This window comes from Pteropus alecto, unplaced genomic scaffold, assembly GCF_000325575.1.
Source record: "Pteropus alecto unplaced genomic scaffold, ASM32557v1 scaffold24, whole genome shotgun sequence".
Classification (NCBI taxonomy): domain Eukaryota; kingdom Metazoa; phylum Chordata; class Mammalia; order Chiroptera; family Pteropodidae; genus Pteropus; species Pteropus alecto.
In genome coordinates this window covers 23,565,641-23,581,856 of record NW_006439192.1, presented here as the reverse complement: position 1 = coordinate 23,581,856, position 16,216 = coordinate 23,565,641, and the positions used below count along the sequence as shown (strand labels likewise).

At 38.6% G+C, this 16,216-nt stretch overlaps 1 protein-coding gene across 10 annotated transcripts in view; it reads right to left on the bottom strand.

Annotated features, from left to right (window-relative positions):
- MTUS1 (microtubule associated scaffold protein 1) overlaps nt 1-16,216 on the bottom strand; it is a 164,262-nt gene that overhangs the window by 3,230 nt on the left and 144,816 nt on the right. For all 10 annotated transcript variants that reach the window (XM_015592899.2, XM_025049909.1, XM_006916417.3 and 7 more), the window contains 5 exons: nt 7,117-7,331; nt 6,249-6,354; nt 5,127-5,200; nt 4,887-4,982; nt 2,278-2,394 (listed from right to left, as the gene is read on the bottom strand). In XM_015592899.2, the coding sequence (XP_015448385.1) occupies nt 2,278-2,394; nt 4,887-4,982; nt 5,127-5,200; nt 6,249-6,354; nt 7,117-7,331 (608 nt within the window). The remainder of the gene's footprint in view (nt 1-2,277; nt 2,395-4,886; nt 4,983-5,126; nt 5,201-6,248; nt 6,355-7,116; nt 7,332-16,216) is intronic.

Here is a 16,216-nt window from a genome sequence, read left to right as displayed (position 1 = left end):
CACCCATTGAGAATTCCCCCTGAGAACTGGTGTCCTGCCCTGGGCAACCCTGGGGCTGTGCCTCTTTCAGTTTCAAGGTGGTAAAACAAACAGCAGCTAGACAGCCTGTATTTATCAAGGGCACTACAGCTTCTTACGGTCAATTTTAGGGGAAAAAAAAAAAAAATTTGCCACATTTGATGAAAACTCCTAAGGCCGACAGTACTGGGGAATGTTTAATATGGCCTCAAACATGGTTTCCTAGTTGTTCTTTAGCATTTACCTCTGAGTGGCCACATAAAGCAGCAAATTCACAAAGCTCTATAAAGCATCAAATGAGAGAAGTGACACAGAAAGCCTTCCTCCTCGGTTCAACCGAAGATAGCATTTGATCTGCTGGCCTGCCCCGGCCAAACTTTCAAGAAAAAACAAGTTAATCAGTTGAGAAATTAAAGGATAAAATCCCAGAAGACATTTAATCACTAACATGATGAAGAGCTGATTACATCCCAGCTCACTTTCTAAAGGTAAGATTTTAGCACTTGCTTAGGAAGCGACATCACAGCTCTATCGGAATTAATTCTAAGTCCCTGTCACTGCAGCGCATAACTAATCTACTTGTGTTAAGGCTCTTAGTTTGGAGACGTAGTGTTTTTAATATATCCTATTATCCAGAAAATGTTCAGGACAAACGAATCAGGTAAAATCACTTTCCAAAAAATGAGACTAGAATCTAAGAAAAAGGGGGCCTTGGAATTTCCAGTAATTATAAAGGAATTCAAGATAAGACATAAGTAGGAAAATCTGGATTTGGAGACTGGGAAGTGACTGGCCTTAAAATATTATCTTGTCCAATTCCTTACTGTAAAGAAGAAGAAACTAGCTAGGTGATATCACAGAGCAAATCAGTGGCAGAGTTAGTATGGAAACTCTGGTATGAAAACAGAGAGGCTCCTTGCTTTCTAAGTGTCTTGTTTTCTACAAAGACTTGGAGCTTATGGGTAAATAGGTAGCAGTGGGTTTACCTGTCAACGACCCATTCTTTTGCATATACATAATACAATCCTAACATCATGATATGTGTTGGGCATGGCAAGAGACAAATATTTATGGATCAACAAAAAATATGTTGGTAATTTTACAGCAGAGTCTGTTCTTATTGCTCATATTCTGAAAAGTTGATGAATGGTATATGGGGCAACCAGGATTATCTGGGTCATCAGTGACTACTGGATTAGCAGTTATCAGACTTGATAGAACAGAATGACCTCAGGCAGAAACTGGTATATAGAGTATGTTGGACCCATTAACAAACCATGAGTTTCTTTCCTTCCTTTAAAAAAATCAAAATTTCCTGGGAATGTCAAGTGCCCACATATTCACATGGCAGCTAAGCCCTTACCTTCCGCAATAGATAGGTCATGGTATCTAGAAGAAAATCAAACACCAAAACCCAAACAAACCAAAGCAAACCAAGAGTGACCCTCGATCTCCATGTTCCCTATTGTTCAGGAGTGGTTTGGGTTTGAATGAGGTGCTTACTCAATAATCAGTCACTCATAATTGGTGGGGAGAAGGGACAAGCAGTGAAGGCAGTAGGCAGAGTACAGCAAAGTACAGCGGTACCTGGGATCACTTAGGTCACCTTGCAAAACCCTGCCCACTTGATGAGACTCCTGTCGTGATTGGGCACACTGCTCAAACACATAATTCTGGATAGACTGGTTGCAGGCTAACATCAGTTTTTTGTCTTAGAGGCTGCAAACTAAACCATTCATATTTTTCATAATGCTTGCTATTTGTCCAACTGGATTAATTTTATTAAAACACAATTCTTTAAAACATTCTAATTCACAAGAAGCAAAATGAACTTAGATAGCAAGATTAAATTGCTCCAATGTAATTAATTTACAAATCCAACTGCTTGGGGCACACGAAACCTGCCCAGAGTTGGTGATACGTTAAAGTACAAATTTTACATTATCTTAAAATTCTTCTTATGCAGGTGAAGATTCGCAGACCACTGAAATGGGAGCCTGCTTTCTTTGGAGTGGTTTTTCCAAGGAGCAAATGCTGCTTTACATGTTCCTTGGGAGGGGAAAAAAAAAAAAAGTTCTAGAAAGCAGCAATGAGTCAGCTTTGAGCAGACATAGAAAAGAAAAGGCGACCTCTTTTATCTTTTGTGTGTTTCCAAATAGCTTTCGGTAGCAGTTAAAACAGCTCCCCGGTTCTAGTTCAGAGCCCAGTTCCTATTTCACAGACACTGTTTTCTTTGGTGAGTCTCTGAAAGAAACGTACCAGCTTCTCCATCTTCATTAACTTGACATCCTGTTCGTGCAGCTTCTCATTCTTGATCTCCAACACGGCCTTCAGGCTCTCTAACTCTTGCTCTAGATACATGATCTGAGGGTTTTTCTGGAAAACACAGCAGGATATATAGCTCTGACTGCTCATTAAACACCATAGCGTAGTTCAGATTCTTAATATAAATAATCTTTGATTCGATTTAGAAATTAGACAAGTAGCAAGAGACTTCTACCTTCTTACAGCAGTTTCAAAGAAAGGTGGAAAGAGTTAGGATGGCTTTAGTCTCAAAGTCATTCGTTATGAGAATGAAATAAAATACTTCATATTTGAAAACAAATGCTTCACTCATTTATTAAGTTAATATGGAAAAAATATTGGTAGCACCAAATATTTTATTGCAAGTTGGAGAGAAAACATTGCTTACAATACAAAATAGAACTCTGGCTAGAGATTAGGCAATTCCAAGTCTTTTACTGGTGTTTGCAAGGAGAAAAGGGAACAACAGTTCTCTCTGACCAATATCAGTAACTGATCAGGAATGAAAAGGCAGTACATATATAAGGTTCCCTGGAAAGCAACAGAAACAATAATGTCCTGTGTCTTCTGGATTTTTATTATGATGAGACTGTGCAGGCCTAGCCATCCTTCTAGGGCAGCCAGAACACCTTATTTTATTTTGTAACACCCCAACACCTACATGGCAGGCACGTTGTAACACCCCAACACCTACATGGCAGGCAGCACGTGCATTATTCAAAGTCTATCCAAAATAAACCCTACATAAGGGGAAGCATTCTCTTAGAACACAACACCAGGGTAGATCCCCCAATCTTTGCTTTATTTATGGACACTCAAGCGAATCATCTGAAATGTACAATACAAATGAACAGCACAGATCTATGGATCAGATGTTTAATGAGGGAATTTCTTAGAAAAGAATCATGGTAGATCACCAAAACTATCCTCCTGGGCAGCAGTGAATGCTCTGAACCAACCCTTAGGGAGAGTCAGGGTGTGGGTCCTTGGGGACTACTTACTCAAACCCCTCTCTTTACAGAAAGAGACTACAAATCCCACAGCTCACGTGATGCACTCAGGGAACATACTGGAGCTGGAAAGTGCTGGGGCAAAGGACTTTAACTTCAGGGTTCCTCCAAACATTTCATAAGTTTCATATGCTGTTATCCTTTTACATATGATTTTTTTTTACCCTAACAATAGCAAATCCTATCTCATTTCTGTTCAAAAGAAACAGCATAACTTACTGTCAATTTTTAAAATGAGAACATTTACAGCCTTGTTCCCACTGTTCTTGTTCCTACTTCTCTGCCAGCCTGTCTCTTTGTCCTTTACTCTCACATGTGCTTTTCCCACAACTTCACGTGCCTGGACAGACGGGAGCATTAGCTATTCCTGCTCCCTCAGTCTGTTCCCTTCTCAGTTTTTCAAAAGTCACAGCACTCCCTGGAAGCTCTTTAAAATCTGTAACTCAAACCGCTAGTAAGGCTTACCTTCTACAGCTGAAGTCTAGATTATTCTCTGAAATTCCTACTTTTTCTAAGAATCTTCCAGAATAAATAGCTTGGAAGTTTCATTGAATATGACCTCAACTGATTGTTTTCAAATATCTAGAGGGTCTCCCAATCACATTATCAGCAGCAAAAGGGCTCGCTCACTGAGAGACCCACACATGTGCTTTGTGAACTGGCAACAACTCACGAACCGATTTTAAGTGGCAAAAAAGCTTTGCTTCCGTACTCTCAAGGCACCAGTATGAAATGGTGGTACTAAAAACGGAAGCAGTTAAGACATTTTTTTCCTCAAAAAAGGGTGGGGATAAGGGGAGTAAGGGTACAAGTTATAAGAGAAATTTGAACTTACAAGAGAAATTTGTACTTTTCAAAAGTGAGGATTATCCATACAATGAAATATTGTTCAGCCATAAAAAGGGATGAAGCATCTATACACGCTACAACATGTGTTTCTTAAAAACATGAGCTAAGTGAAAGAAGCCAGAAGCAGAGGACACATAGAGCATGATTCCATTTATATGAAATGTTTAGAAGAGGCAAATCCATAGAGGCAGAAAGTCTGGTGGCTTCTTAGAACTGGAGCTTTGGGAGGAAATGGGGAGTGACTGCTAATGAGTACAGGGTTTACTTCGGTGATAAAAATGCTCTGGAATTAGATACTGGTGACCAATGCACAACTTTATAAATATACTAAAACTCCTGAATTGTACATTTAAAAAGGTATATAAATTACGTCTCAATGCAGTAGTTTTAAAGAAAAAAAAAAGAAAGAAAAACGAAGTCCTCAAATAAAACCCTGACCCTAACTGATAGTTTTCTTGTCTTCCTGTAGGTAGTAGCTTAGACCACTAGTAATATATATTGGGCTTCATCTGCATGTCAGTTTTTAGCATTTTAAAAAGGAGACCACTAAACAAAGAGCCCGTTCTATACGGCTTCAGGAGCACGCTGCGAGATAGAGAAAGGATTCTGAACCCGTGTTTCTCTGGCTGCTGAACACTGGCTGAAACTAGAAGGCAGCTGGGCAGAGGGAAGGCCAGCAGGGATGGAGGAGTGCACGGAACTTACTAAACTTGCTTTCTCTCTTGATATTCTTTTTTGTTCTTCTGATTTTAGCTTTTCATTTAAAGCCTCGTTTTCATTCTTCAGATCACTAATTTGTTTCTAAAACACAACAAAATGAGGAACATAAGTTAATAAGCAGACACCAGAAACATAGCAAATGTTCGCAGAAATATACCAAAACCACACGGACCTCAAACCTCAAGAATGATGTGTTTTGTGTTTTTGGTATTGAGATTTACCCACCTCTAGGGATTCCTGCTTCTCATAAAGCAAATCCTCAAGTGATTTCTTTTCTAATTCATGGCTTTTCTTGATTTCTGGAAAAAAGTGATATTTTTTTTTTTTAACATCTTATGAGAACATTGTATTCTGTAGTTGTTAAAGCACACAGATGTAAGAGTTGATTATGAAGCAACATGACTCTGTTACTTTATATCTGTATGATGTTTTTATATAAATTAACCTATCCTCACATTAGCCCTATGAGATAAGGCAGATATTCCCATCTTATGACTGGGAACGCTGAGCCCCAGAAAGGCCAAGAGACCATAGGGAACACAAAGCAGACTTCTCAGGGGAGAACCTCAAACCCTGGCCTGCAGACTGCTGGTCTGGCTCCCGTGTTCTTTTCCATTTGTATTTCATAAACCAAAGAGAAATCTAAAGTTAAACCCATTTCTAGCAGGAAGGAAGAAAAACAATGTTTATTAAATTTCTACCCTGAGCTAGTCACTTTTATATATTATCATCTTGGACTTCACAACTCTATTTTTCTGATGAGAAAGCCCTTAGCCAAAAGTCACACAGTCAGTTCTTAACACACATCTGCCCACACACTTCTGCGTAGGATACAAGGAATTTAGTGCAACGACTTCAGCTACACGGCCAATTATGTTCTGAAAGAAATGGCTTCTGATTCTTCAGTTTCTACTTTAATCCTTCCGATCATGATAAAATAATCTTAAAGATTCTTTATTCAATAAGTGCCATCTACATTTCACAGCAGTGTTGGTGAGCGGCAGTGCTTAGCATGGATCTTATACCATGGCCAAGATATAAACTAACAAACACTTCAACTTCCAGGACCTAAAGTGGTAAAGTACAACTATTACCTAAAAGGCCTTTAAATTCTTTAAACATTCACCTATTTCCCAAAATGCTGTCATTTGTAACAAACTATCCTTTGCATCCTTAAGGGAAAGGGCATCTGCTAACAACGAACGATGCAAAAAGAAACCAAAACACTCCAAACAGAAGGGTATTCTCTGGAGGAGAAAATTATGAGTCATTTCCATTTTAAAATATATCACACGGTTCCATTAGTTCTTATTCTATTTAAATAGAAAAAAAAAAAAGCACTCTTGCCTGAAAGGGAGGTTTCATAGGCCTTCTTTAGCAATTCTACTTTCTCTGAGTGGCTAGCTTCAATTTCCAACTTAGAAGTTTCATGGGCAGCATTTAAGTTGTCAAACTATAAAAACAAAAACAAAAACAAACGAACAATGATTCACCAGTAAAATCAAAAGTACTAAGTTCAATAAATAAGCAGCAACATTAGGAGACTTAATACATAAACTTGTACCCAGTTGAAGGTCTACCTAATGCATATAAAGAACAACCCCACTTGGATTTGCTACTCCCAGGTCTCCACCCCGTCCTGCTCCAGAACACAAACACAGAGCTCTCCAGGGCCCACTGATGGAAATGGCCAAGTCCATCACAAGGAATGAGGATACGTTTCCCAGTGACAGGACCACGGAGTCCGCACGCCTGTCATGTTGGCCTCTACAGCCTCAGTTCCTAGCACATGGCATACAGTAGGCACTCTGTAAATATCTGCTAAATGAAAAGCTGATTTGAAAAGGGAGCAATGAAATTAAATACTGGCCTATGATATACCATTAAGTGAAAAATATGGGTTATCAAATAAGTGCCATTTTAAAGAAGAAATAGAAACCAATCGTTTGGCAGCATGGCACCAAAATGCCCTAAAAGAGGTTATTTCTAGGTACTAAGATAAAGAGTTTTCATTTTATCTTTCTTTTTTCATTCGTTCAATACGTGCACATTGCTTTGATCATAAGAAAAAAAATTAAAAAAGAAAAAACTTTTCACCTATTTAAATAAAACAAAGTTCATCAAGGGATGTTCAACAAAGAGAAGTTTATGACAGGAAATTGATCATCAAACAACAATAGAATTCAAATAGCCACAACCAAGAACATGCTCAGACCTGCTCTTGCAATTGAGTTTTATACTTCTCTGCTTCTTCGATGTAAATGTTCTGAAGCTTTTCACACTCCCCAGTGTAGAATTCTTTAAGCCGACTCTCTAGCTCTGTTAGATCAGTTTGGTGCTGCTGGTTTAGCTTCTGGACAAATCCTTCATAAGCTATTTGCAACTCATTCCTGGCTTTTTCTAATTTCTCACAGGTGGTTGAAGCAGTGACTGAAAAGAGATGGGGAAAAAAAAAAAAAACCCAAACATTTAATTTATTAAATGTCCTAAATTCATAACATTCGCACACAGCTATAATGACTCTGGAGGCATAAGCGCAGTATGTCTCTGTTCTTTGGTGACCAGGTTTTCAAACCTAATAGTATAGAAGTGAACAGTAAAAAGAAACAAGGGGAAATGGTGTCTGGCAGCGAAAACAGGTAAAAACATCACACACACAAACACACACACACACACAAACACAAACACACACACACCCACCCCCCCCCACCCCCACTCCCCCACAGGCATTACAAAAGGGAAAAGATTGTTTTAGGGCCGAAGAAAGAATAGTTTAGATCAACGATTATTCTACCTAAGTAATGTGGAATAACTGGTTCCTGGTATGAATTTCTGGCAATGGTGTAGACTTGTTTTCTTGGGAACATGCCACATGGTGGTAGAAATACCAGTCACTCATTCCTTATCAGTATTCTTTCAGAGGTAAAATGGGCCATATTGAAATAATGACAAGAATAGGCTCTGCTAAAGAGAATCCTTAAAATTCAAATAAACCCACAAACATTTATTGAAGGGGAAAGGAACTAGCATTAGAAACAAAAACTACTACTCAACGACTGGCACGGAATGGGGCTCACTACACGTGTTATCTGTCTCATCTAACCTTACGGAAGTCCTGTGAGGACCTTATTTCTAAATGTAAATATACATAAGGAAACCAGCAGAAAGGGTAAATAATCTGCCCTTGGGCACGTAGCTAGTAAGGGGTAGAAGACTGGATTGCAATAAGCAGTTTGGATTCCGATTCTGTCTACACCCAAAGCCTGTGTTCCTTCTACCCCACCCAGCTGCCTCTTGTGCTAGCAACTGTGGAGAAACAAGATGGAACCTCTCTTTGGGAGGCTCACTGTCTAACTGAGAAGGCAAGACTTACACGTGCGAGAAGCAGCAATACCAGGTAGTAGTACCTAAGGGCTGAATGAATGGCACTCGAGCTGGTTTATATCCAGCTAGGGTGATACGAAAGGTTTGGTCAGCAAATTAAAAAAAAAAAAATTAATATACATAATACAATTTACTATCTTAATTGTTTTAAGTGTACAGTTCTGGGGCACTAAGTACATTCAAATTGTTGTGCAACCATCACCACTATCCATCTACGGAACTTTTGTTTCCCAAACTGAAACTCCCAACCAATTAATTAAATGATAACTCCACTTTTCACCCTTCTCCTCAGCCCCTGACAACCACCATCCTGCTTTCTGTCTCTATGAATTCGACTGCTCTAGGGACCACATTAAGAGGAATCATACAATATTTGTCCTTTTGTGACTGGCTTACTTCACTTACTGTAATGTTTCTAAGGTTCATCCATGTCTTAGTGTGTGTCAGAATTCCCTGCCCTTTTTAAAGCTGTATAATATTCTTTTGTAGGTATATACCACATTCTGCTGATCCATTCATCCCTCAGTGGACACGGGGGTTGCTTCCACCTTCTGGCTATTGTGAATAATGCTATGAACATGGGGTAACAAAGATATATTCAAGTCCCTGTTTCCAGTTCTTTTCGGCATATACCCAGAAGTGGAATTGCTGGATCATATATTTCTATTATTACTTGAGCATCTGTCACACTGTTTTCATAACAGCGGTACCATTTTACATTTCCACCAGCAGTACACAAGGGTTCCAGTGTCTACATCCTCAGCCAACTCATTTTTTTCCTTTTTTAATAATAGCCATCCTAATGGGTATAAACTGGTATCTCACTGTGGTTTTGATTAGGTCAACAGATTTCTTAATGGATGTAGATATAATTTTATATATGATGTAGATATAATTTTACATTGAGGGTAAAAACTGTTTTCCACCATTAGAAATGGTGGGAGGACTACACAGTGAGACTTGGGAACTAGAACATTCACAAGGCAGAAAATTTGAAGATAAGACCCAATAAGGTACTAGATGGAGGCCAGATTATAGAGGCCATAACATGGAATATCACTGACAACTCAGTCCTTTGGGACTAAACGCTGAAAGTTATTTTCTTTTAAAAAATTAGTAAAAGATAATGGCTATGTTGATTGCTACAGAACACACTCTTCATATTCACTTTTCCTCTTATTGCACTAATTACCAAAGGAGAAAAAAATGATTCAGGAAGGCAAATGTTAGTCAAAGGAGTAAACATAAGCTTAACTTCTGCTGGCTTTACAAAGTACACAAATAAAATATGAGGCCACAAGCTTCCTTGTGTGACTTCTGTATTAGAACTCTACATGAAAGTAGGCAATAGAAAAATATTTGGCAAGCAGTCAATAAAGGCATCAAAGAGCTTCCTAGTCAGAGAAATCTTGGTTTCAGAGCCTTTTCACTTAATTCCCTTAGAACTCCAGATATCAGCCAAGTTAAAAAAAAAAAAAAAAGGTGGAGGTAAATGATGACACTATCCTAGCCCATCTAAATGCTCACATCGGAGAAAGACATGTCTAAGTGAACCAAAAACTAAAGCGCTTCTAAAGGGAAGCTTGCCACTGTGAGCGAGGTGAAGGGAGGACAGACAGGAGGGAGGCGGAAGGAAGCCGGGTCAGATGGGGGGCGAGGGCTTTACCGCTGTTAGTACACAGTCCAGCACGCAGGCCGAGCTCCAGATGGTGACATCAGCCTGCAGCTGTGCACGGACCTTTGCTCTGTTTACCTCCCTGGTGTGCTGAGTGGAGAACAGCTGGGCTGAAATAATCACTCACCCAAAGGGCTTTACTCTGAATTAACAGGGCTGGGCCCCCGAGGAAACATTTATTTGGCACAAAGACTCACGAAATACTTTAAGAGACACACACATAGATCAAGGGTCCTCAGAATGCTCCTGGACACGCTGTGTGGAGGGCGAGGGGGATCATCACCCCAGGTTTTAGTCATGAACTTTTCCTTGTACTTATTACAGTTCGGGAGAGATTTCTAATGCCACCTCTGTTCGCTGTTACTCCTGTTCTCGGTCCTGTCTCTTCCTGCTTATTCTCCTGAGTTCTGCTTGCTTTCAGTCAATCAGACCCCAACAAAGCAAAAACCAAACATAAAATCTTTCAGAATTTTAACTAATAAGCAAGTTTTCTCAGTGTTAGGTGATATTGTTTTTAGGAAGTTATTGCATGAATACAAAATACACACAGTACAAAGCAATCCTTTCGTCCTCGGTGTTTTAATAATTTTAAAAAGCATGTCTATGATTAAGGCGCCAGAATACCACTGCCTGTAGAAAAATTGATGGATTATAACTTTTGTACACATATTGGAGAACTGCAAAAGCTATCTCCAGCAATCCACCTTCAAATGAGAAATACAGTTTTCAGAAATAAGAAAGAAAGAAAACAAGCAAGCAACTGATTTACAAAATCAGCCCTAAAACATAAGGCCATGTTACAGATCAGAAGTTGACGTTTTCACTCTGGGATGAACCAGACCTGAGAACTTCAGGACAACGACAGAACAGAAACACTCCCTGACTGTTTAAAACATGAACAACTGAGCAAGGAAAAGATATTTCAGAAGAAGTGGTAAAACGCTTCATATATTTCCGTTTTAAATAATTCTTTGGACGACATCTAGAAAAGGCCCAATGTCACAGTCAAATATAGCCTTTGAGAAATAGAACTGTTCGTCTCAGGTTCTTTAGCAGTTATCCCTGAGGGGTGGAAATGAAGCCATTACCTAATTAGTCTTGGCCGGCTTTCCTAAGAGGGGGAGGTCAGATTTTTATCATTTCCACATCGTAGAAACTAATTTCTCTTTGGCGATTGATAAATGTACTGTCTGCAGAGAAAAACTTTACATAATCATGGTCCTAAAATGTGAATATCCTTTTGAAATAATAGAGATTTCTTAATTTTTATATCTGAGTAGCATGCTTTATCATGAAACGACCACAAACATTTTAATTCCCCAAAACACAAATGTCTTAATAGAACTAGAACACTTAGGTTAATCTCAGCCACACCATTTACCTGCTATGTCATTTGGACAAATTACTTAAGTTTTCTAAGCCTGCATTTCCTAATTTTTAAAATGGAGATAATATTTTAGTGCCTTCCCTACAGGATTAAATAATACATGTGAAGCACCTGGCCCAGTGCCTGATAAATGCTACTATGATTGCTAGCCTTGAAAAGTCCAGCAATTCAAATGTATTTGAAGAGTCCTCGAAGATAGGCTTGGGGGCCGTGACAGAAGGTGACAGTTAAAGAGAAGCACTGCTTATCTAATAAAGAACACATACCACATACACACGACAGGGAGCCACAGTACACACCCACCTCAAACCTTCACTCTCTACTCCTATTGTTCTTGACAGTATACACAATAGAAATCTCCCAACTTTTAGGTGATTTTATCTAAATTGGATATAAAATATAAAAAAGAAAAGGAAAAATAAAACTGGGGAGGTAAGGTCACATGGAAGCTCATGCGAATTTCGGTGATGCCATGTAAGAGATTGTGACAGAAAGAAAAGACAAACAGGAAAATAAGAGGACTTCATTCCCCATACACACATTCTCTCTAGATGCTTCCAGCAGGCCTGCTGTGGGTGCCAACCCTTCCTCGAGCAAGTTCTCCTTCTCTGTACAATCTATCAGAAATGACTGCAATCGACTTTACTTGCCTGCTTTGGGTCCCTCTCTCAATCGCTCTCTGGCCACCTGGGAAGTCAGACACCTGCTTTTAGTTCTGGCGCTTTCGCTCCTTTCTTCAATAACACGCACTTCTTAGGGTAAACAGTTTTGTTTTTTTTTTTTTTTCCAACTTAACTATGGAATAATTTAGTTATAGAAAAGGTACAGAGTACAGACAGTCCCTGTATACTTTTCATCTAGCTTCCCCAAATGTTAACATCTTACATAATCATGGGACATTTGTCAAAATTAAGTTTTAACATTGATAAAATATTATTAACCCTAACAGCAGTCCCCAACCTTTTTGGCACCAGGGACCGGTGCTCTTATGAGAATCTAATGCAATCTGAGATGGTGCTGAGGTGGTGATGCTATTGCTGGGGAGCAGCTGCAAATACAGATGAAGCTTTGCTCACTCACCTGCTGCTCACCTCCTTGCTGTGCAGCCCGGTTCCTAATGGCGAGGGCAGGCAGGTTGGGGACTCCTGCTCTATTACAGATTTTATTCAGATTTTACTAGGTTTTCTATTAATACCCCTTTTTAAATAATAAACTTTTAATTTTAGAATTAAATTTTAGGTTTTTCAGAAAATTCAAGGATATAACAGAGAGTTCCCACATACCTCTAATATGGTTTCCCCTAAAATTAACTCTATATAGTACTATGGGACACTTTGTCAAACCTAAGACATAGTACATTATTATTAACTAAACTCTAAACTTTGTCCTTTTTTCTGTCCCAGGACCCAATCCAAGATACCACATTGCATTTAGCTATCATGTCTCTTTACTCTTCTCTAATCTGTGTATCTTTCCTTGTTTTTCATAATCTTGACAATTTTGAAGAATCGGGTATTTTGTAGAATGTTCCTCAATTTGAGCCAGTCTGTTTTCTCTGCATATTCCTTTTGACCCAGCAATTCCACTAACTTATTAATTTACAATCTACTAGTATACAGCTGTTAAAAAAAAAGACAGAATATTTTTATGTATTGATCTTTAAGAAATGTTAAGAGGAAAAGCAAAGTGCAAAACAGCGTGTATAATATGCTGCCAACAGTGCATAAAAGGGAGAGACAAATATATATCTTATCTTACTTCTCTGTACCCTCACCCCAGAGCCATGAATGGGGACACACCACCCTCTACCACAGTCACATGACTATTTCATAATATCATTCTATGAAGGGAAATCCAGTCATGATTTGCTTCCAGGGCAAGTGACTATGTGGGTTACTCTCTTAAGCCAAAATCTAATCTGTTTAAAATTGGAGACAGTAATATAACCAAACAAAGTAACCAAGGTACCATTTTAAAAAAAGTAAACTGCTACTCTGTGGCGAGGCAATAGCCTACAGAACAAAAGGGTTGGGAACCTAGCTTATCCGACGATAGGCATTTCCAGCTTTCTGAGTATCAGTTTCCTGATATGCAAGGTAAGAATAAGTACTACCTGTTCCGCTAACCTTACAGTTTGGTGAAGATAAAGTACAATAGGTAGTATTATATTTTGTAGAGTGAGTCTTCACCGACTGTCTGGAATGATCACTTATTCATAAGCACCAAGTTTTGCTTCCATAAAGGTACTACTTTTTCACACAATCAAGAAATTTGGCAAACCTGTGGCAGACAAATGTCTTTTACTAGATTTCAAAATGAGCTATAAATGGCTTTCTGATTGCTCTTGAGAATTATATTAATTTGACATGAACTGATTTCAAAGCCTTTCACTAGTCATAACTTATTACAAATTTACTTTTACAAAATAACTGTATTATCAAATCAGTTCTCCCATAAATAATATCATTTAACCTTTAAAACTCAGTTCATACTTTACAAAGGACTCTCACATTATTAAATGTAATCTAATAACAGAGATAAAAGGTAAATTAATGATAACAGAATAATCGTTGGAGACTTTAATACCTCACTCTTGACAATGGATAGATGATCCAAAGAATCAATAAGGAAATAGCAGATTTGAACAGTACTATAGACCAAATACACCTAATAGACATTAACAGAACATCCTGTCCAGCAACAGCAGAATATACATTCTTAAGCAAGCACACATGGAACATAATCCAGGATAGACCACGTGTTAGGCCAAAAAACAAGTCTTAGCAAATTCAAGATTGAAATCTTACCAAGTATCGTTTTTGACCGCAATGGTAGTATGAAACTAGGAATCAATACAAGAGGAAAACTGAAAAATTCATGAACACACAGAAATTAAACAACAGTCTTCTGAACAATAGAACAAAAAATAAAGGAAAATTTTTAAAGTTTCTTGAGCCAAATGAAAATGGAAACGCAATATTCCATAATGTATGAGATGCAGCAAAAGCAGTTCCAAGAGGGAAGTTCATAGCAATAAATCCCTACATTAAAAAAGAAAGATCCCAAATAAACAACCTAACTCTACTCCTTAAGGCAAGGGTCCCTAACACTTGGGCCATGAACTGGTACCACAGGTGGTGAGCGGCAGGTGAGCTAGCAAAGCTTCATCTGTATTTGCAGGCACTCCCCAGCACTATCATCACCACCTCAGCTCCACCTCAGATCATCAGGCATCAGGCATTCTCATACGAGCACCAGTCCCTGGTGCCAAAAAGATTGGGGACTGCTGGTCTAGACTACATAAAAGAGAAAGCATGGTGAAGCTGTTTGAAAGGTTAAAAAATCATTTGATATAAACAGTACTTTGCACTAGTAACTACCTTTGGAATCACTTTATTTGAGTTAAGAGTGCAAGAAGTCTGGTTAGATTAAAATATGTCTTGTTATTACCAATTAGGGAAGAGTGACTTGGCTCTATGAAAAACACTGTACAAATTGTCTAATCAATACTTCGCAGTGTCTATGAACTTGAGGCTACCTCGCACCTTATGTATACGTTAATTCTTTCACTGTTCTAGATTGGTCTACAGTTGTGGTTTAACAAGGAAACAGATAAAGAACAAATTGAGCCCAAAGTTAGCAGAAGAAAGGATATAATAATGTTTTGAGTTAATAAAATTGGTATTATCTTAAATCTCATTTACTTAGAGAGGAAACTGAAATGGCAGAATTGGGTCTGGAACTCAATCCGCTCAGTGTTTTTCAATGCAGGTTCTACAGCACAGAACACAGAACCTGATCTGAGTGGCTCTTTTCTCAACTTGGGATGCATAAGAGAGAAGTTAATTCCTATATACAATGGATACCTCAGGGTATTAGGGCTTAATTCTCTTGAAAAGCTAGAAAGATTGCAAGATAAGGCAGGCAAAAAATGATCTTTCCCCCGCTATACTGATTAGTCCCTACAAACTCTTCCTTGCATGTGGGATGATGACCTGGCCTAGTCAGCTGATCTTAGTACACAGGTGCTGGCTGGGCATCCACAGAGCTTCAGGTTCTCCCTGCCAATAAAAGGCTTTGCTGTTTTTCAACTTACTCACTGGCCGACACCACGTTACAAAACAGATGCTCTCGTACCCACAACAGCAAACATTCCATGGACCAATGAAAACATTTAGGCATGAAAGTGGATTGGAGATGAAAACCTGCTGAATAATGGACATAATGCTCTAAGCTTAAGGCCTGAGAAAAATAAGACTTTAAGGAAATCACATTTCAATCAAAAGAATACATTTGATGTTAATAAAAGGATGATTTTGAGTCAGGTACTATTCTGGCTCTCCTTCTCCCTGATAATTCATGTTTAGGGTACAAAGTTCAAAATGGCAGGTAAACATTATTGATATGCATTAAATTTAGAAGCCTGTGTACAAAAATGGACTCAATTCAGTTAAAGCTACTTGCTATTACTTACTCTCCTACTGTGCTTGATTCTTATATACATTTTTACATAAAAGAAACAACATTCTAGTTAGCTAGTGCGGTGTCAAAGTGTGGTCCAGGGAGCACCTGCATCAGGATCGCCTGGATGATCATTAAAAGTAGATTCCTGGAATCCATCCCAAGCCACTTGGGTCATAACTGGGAATCTGCATTTCAGTCAGGTGTACTTTATCACACAATGAAGTTTGAGAACCACTGTTCTAGACAAATGACATTAAATTAGGGAAAACTGAACATATCAAAAATGAACAAGGACAAGTTAGGACAAGGAAGAAGACCCAATGGGCTCTCAAAAAAGATAACTTGGTAATACTATGCATCTGTACAGGTGGAAGAAAACAGCCAGCTCAAGTCTATGTTTAAAAC